Source organism: Nematolebias whitei, chromosome 11 (assembly GCF_014905685.2).
Source record: "Nematolebias whitei isolate Nwh7 chromosome 11, NemWhi1, whole genome shotgun sequence".
Classification (NCBI taxonomy): Eukaryota; Metazoa; Chordata; class Actinopteri; order Cyprinodontiformes; family Rivulidae; genus Nematolebias; species Nematolebias whitei.
The window spans coordinates 35,082,096-35,087,090 of NC_056508.1; the positions used below are offsets into that span (position 1 = coordinate 35,082,096).

Sequence of the window (4,995 nt, forward strand, 5' to 3'; positions counted from 1 at the left end):
TATATATCAAGTAAAAAGCTCTCTTTTTACATGGATTGCTTCCTTCACTCCCCTCTAAAAGTAAAGTAACGTGAGATCAAGTCCAGTTTTGACAAAATATTAAACTTTAAGTTGTTAACAAAGCTCATATTTTCTATGTTGCAAACTGTATTGCATAAATATAGATGGCTATTCTGATCTAAAATTGTAAATATGTGAGAATGTTAACAAAAGTGCAAACATTTTTTCAATAGTCTACATTCAAAGAAAAAAGAATGCAACACTTATGCAACTAGTTGTCAAACAGGATTTTAACTTTAACCTTTTGTTACCAAATTATCTTAAAAAATGTATCCAAAAAAGGCTGTGAACATTTGGGTGTGTCTGTTGCTACTATATATCTTTTGAAAAGGAGCTCGGCAGACACAAGGACCCAGCATCATCTCTGCTGCTCAGATTGCAGTTTATTTACCAGGATATTTATCCAAACAGGGATTCAGAAGATCATTTGACTGTGATAAATCAACATGAAGACACACTGTCCAATGATAGCTGTCCTGCTGATAGCATCTTGTCTGTTTGTGCCTTCTGCTCCAGAAAAACCTGGTAAGTTTGTTTTTTTCTTTTCTTTTTGTTTGTCTTACTTACCTAAAAATTAGATACCGTCATGAACATTAAGCTACCACTTCTACAACCAGGGATTTGTCCAAGAGGACCTCTGAATAAACCACCAATAGCACCACAATGTGACAATGATGAGGACTGTTCTGGAGATGAGAAATGCTGCAGCTCTTTCTGTGTTGATCCTATTTTCAGTAAGACATGTTCCTATTAAATGTTACTAAATGTAGAAATGAACAGCAAGTTTAAGTTTTAAGACACTGAATGTCCAACTGGTTTAGCAGATTAACTTGAATATAATCTGACATGTTGAAGTATCTGACATGAGTAACGCTTTCTTCACTGCGTGTTGTCAAAACTGAGTCAAAACCATTTAAAGCAGGGGTGTCAAAACTTTTTCCCTGAAAGGGCCAAATTTAAAATCTATCAGAGGGTTGTGAGCCAAATGCAATAATACAATACCTGAAATGCAAATGCTTCTTTAAGTAAAGTCCATCCATCCATCCATTCTCTTCCGCTTATCCGGTGACGGGTCGCGGGGGGTAGCAGCCTAAAAGTAGGGAGGCCCAGACTTTCCTCTCCCCAGCCACTTGGGCCAGCTCCTCCAGGGGAATCCCAAGGTGTTCCTATGCCAGCCGAGAAACGGAGTCCCTCCCGCGTATCCTGGGTCTTCCTCTGGGTCTTCTTCCCGTGGGACGTGCCCGGAACACCTCACCAGGGAGGCATCCTAACCATAGATGAGGGTAGGAAAGTAGATTGACCGGTAAATTGAGAGCTTCACCTTTTGACTCAGCTCTCTCTTCACCACGACAGACCAGTGCAGCGCCCGCTTCACTGCCAACAATGCACCTATCCGCCTATCGATCTCTTGCTCCATTTTTCCCTCATTCGAGAACAAGACCCCGAGATCCTTAAACTCCTCCACTTGGACAGGACCTCCTCCCCGACCCGGAGAGGGCACTCTACCCTTTTCCTGCTCAAATACTTCTTTAAGTAAAGTCCATTTATTTATTATACAATTATTTAACCTTCCATTCTGTATAAAGAACATTACAGAACAGGCTGAGTTGGTGGTGGAGGTGGGGTCTGGGGGTCCTTCTCCAGAGAATTTTGAATAAAGTAGATGCCATTTCCTGCATTTGATGTATTTTACAAAAGTTTATTACAGTAAATTAACATGAAACAAAACATGTAAACTCTGTTATTATTGAAATCTCTGACTGCAAAGTGTTCTTAATGCAACACTGCTGCAGCTCTACAGGTAGGAGGCATTCACTTCAGAACAAAATAAGGTCACTGACTGATCAGTCACTGACTGATCAGTTGCTGACGTGCCTACTGGACTAATTGACAGGTGGTGTGACTTGTGCAAAAAAATTATAGATTTTACTGGCCCATTTGAGACTGTTGTAATTCATTCCATATTTTTGGCGAATCTAAGGTTTGAGAACTGTTTCCTTACAAAATCCTAATGATGGTTTCTTAATTTTTCAGAGATGATGAGTTAAAATTTAGGGGTGCTCAAGAAGGGTGTGTGATGGGCACCTACATGATGCTCAGCTTTGTCAAAGGAAATGTTATTCAGCTGCAAGAAACTGCAGAGACAGTATGAAATCTGTCAAAATAAAATATAAATTATTAAACTTTAAAAAATGAATGCACAAATTAGTCACTCCAGCTGTGTCGTGTCATTACAGTAGTCATTGGGCCAACTTTCCATCTAACATTAATCTTGGAATGACTGAGTGTAAAGACAACAAAGTCCATGCTCAATAATCCAGGTATGCAATCCAAAATGTTTCAGTCAGGTCATCTGGACAGGTTCTTTTTTTTTTTTTTGCTGAAACGTTTCGCCTTCGATCCAGAAAGCTTCATCAGTCAAAGAAACACACAACAAAACTGATCCTTCCCCCAACAGCTTACTCCAAAGTGGAACAAACCAGTTCTGCTTGTGATAAGATGGTCTCTTTGGTACGCCCCCTCCTCCATTGCCGACCCTCTTCCTTGTTGACAGGCTTGTCAAACTGGTTGAAAACAAATAAGTCCATGCACAATAATCCAGGTATACAATCCAACATTTTTTCAGTCAGGTCATCTGGACAGTTTATTTTATTTTGTGCTGAAACGTTTTGCCTTCGGTTAGGAAATTGAACTTGATTGATGAAGCCTTCCGGACCGAAGGCAAAACATTTCAGCACATAAAAAAGAAATTGTCCAGATGACCTGATTGAAAAAATGTTGGATTGTATACCTGGATTATTGAGCATGGACTTTGTTGTTTTCAGCCAGTTTGACAAGACTGTCAACAAGGAAGAGGGCCGGCAATGGAGGTGGGAGCGTACCAAAGAGACCATCTCATCACAAGCAGAACTGGTTTGTTCCACTTTGGAGTAAGCTGTTGGGGGAAGAATCAGTTTTGTTGTGTTTCCTGAACTGATGAAGCCTTCTGGATCGAAGGCGAAACGTTTCAGCACAAAAAAAAGAAACTGTCCAGATGACCTGACTGAAAAATGTTGGGGTGAGTGTAAAGATATTGATTCTTCAAATTAAATTTTAATATAGTAATGAAGACATCTTGGCGGGCCAAATCAAATGGCTTGACGGGCCAACTTTAGCCCGCGGGCCCCACTTTGGGCACCCCTGATTTAAAGGGTTACAAGAAGAATCTGATGGGTAATAAGATGGTTTAAAATAATTGAATTTATAAAATCAAAATTTGTTTTTATATTAAATAGTGTGTATTCCATGTTTTGTGGTGGTAGTTAGATTTTTACCCACAACAATTTATCTCAGGGAGCGACGTGTTTCCATCTACTGTTTGGATTCATGTTGGAGTGGTAGTAGTATAACATGGTGGTAGCTGAGGCTTAAAAGAAACTGGAGTAACAGCTCAACAGTAACAAGTAATGCCCACATTTTTAAATAAAATATCAAAACGATTAGTTTTAGAAGAATATGTTGGCGATCATACCCAGTTATTACTACACCAAATCTCTCTTCAGTATTTGAAAAACTGACTGTGTTTGAGTCATTTTTGTTTATGATGAAGCTGCTTAGGTGTGGCAGTCAACTTGAATGAGGTTAACTCCAAAACTTAGTTTTAGATGTACATTCAATTAATATTTCAGATTTTTTTTTTTAATATAGTGGTTCCTGAACCCTGTCTTTCCTTTTAAAAGTGTTAAAAAAAAGAACTCCTCAAAACTCATTATGTCAGACTTTTTGTTTTTATATTTTAAAATTTGTTTCTTTTTTTCATATCGCAAACATCAAGACTTTGATTAAACCAGGTCAATGCCTAACACCATCTCAACTACTTTGAATCCTTTGCACCATTAAAAACATGTCGCTATGACATAAACCAGTGGTGTCAAACTCACTTGCAAAAGGGGGTCAAAATTAAAACATTTTTCAAACTAAGGGCCAGTTTCAGAATCTACATTAATTCAAGTTAGATACCCAACATCTTTTCTTTGTTGCAGGTTCCTCAAAATACAGTTTGATTGGTCTCATTTGACGTTCTCTGTTGCACTTTTGACATCATAATCAAAGATTACTGAAAAAATTAAAGTGAAAAAAGTTATTTATATTTAACATATCATCTTGGGGGCCATTTAAGATGTCAACGAGGGCCACATTTGGCCCCCGGGCCTTGATGTTTGACATATGTGACATAAACTGTTCTGGAGATGAGAAATGTTGTTTGACTAGGAATCTGTTTGTGCCCCTCCTGTTCCAAGTAAGAGGTGTGGGTTTTTTTTGTTTTTTTGTTTGATTTTTTTAGAAAGTAGCTAATAATTATTATGTAAAATGTATTTGCAATATTACAAAAAGTAAAATAAATTGTGTTCAGGCAGGTTTTTTTAATGGTCTACTTTCACAAATCTAATTTTTCTATCTTTTCTCTCAGTACCAGGAACTGACAGATGTCCCCCCCATGGAAGAATAGGGGCATGTTTTGTGGAATGCTCTGACATCGCACCATGCAAAGATGGTAAAATATGCTGCTCCAATGGGTGTGGAATGCAATGCATGACACCAGTATAAGGTGAGCTATGTAAAAGAGGGTAAATGTCCTCATTACATTTCTGCTGAAGGATTCTATGAAAAGATAAAGTGATTTTGTTTTATATGTTTCAGCTCCACCATGACTTTGAGATGGGCGTTGGTTCTTCCTTCACTGTCATGAATGCTGATGGTGACTGCAGGAGCAGCAAGTTGTGTTGTCTGAATAGATGAGGACAAACTTGCCAGCAATGCTTATTTTCTCCAATATATACATTGATATTATCAATACATTGTATGTGTAGTATGACATATCCTGAGATATATTCATACAGTTAAAACAGGTTCTTTCATTTTTCTGGACTGTGTAACATACGTGCGTTGAATGTA

General features: G+C 38.2%; 1 protein-coding gene across 1 annotated transcript in view; it reads left to right on the plus strand.

The window, feature by feature from the left end:
* The window catches only part of LOC119417293 (perlwapin-like), a 104,747-nt gene that overhangs the window by 10,463 nt on the left and 89,289 nt on the right, over window positions 1–4,995 (plus strand). The window contains exon 3 of the mRNA XM_037684502.1: window positions 666–760. Within this exon, the coding sequence (XP_037540430.1) occupies window positions 666–760 (95 nt within the window). The remainder of the gene's footprint in view (window positions 1–665; window positions 761–4,995) is intronic.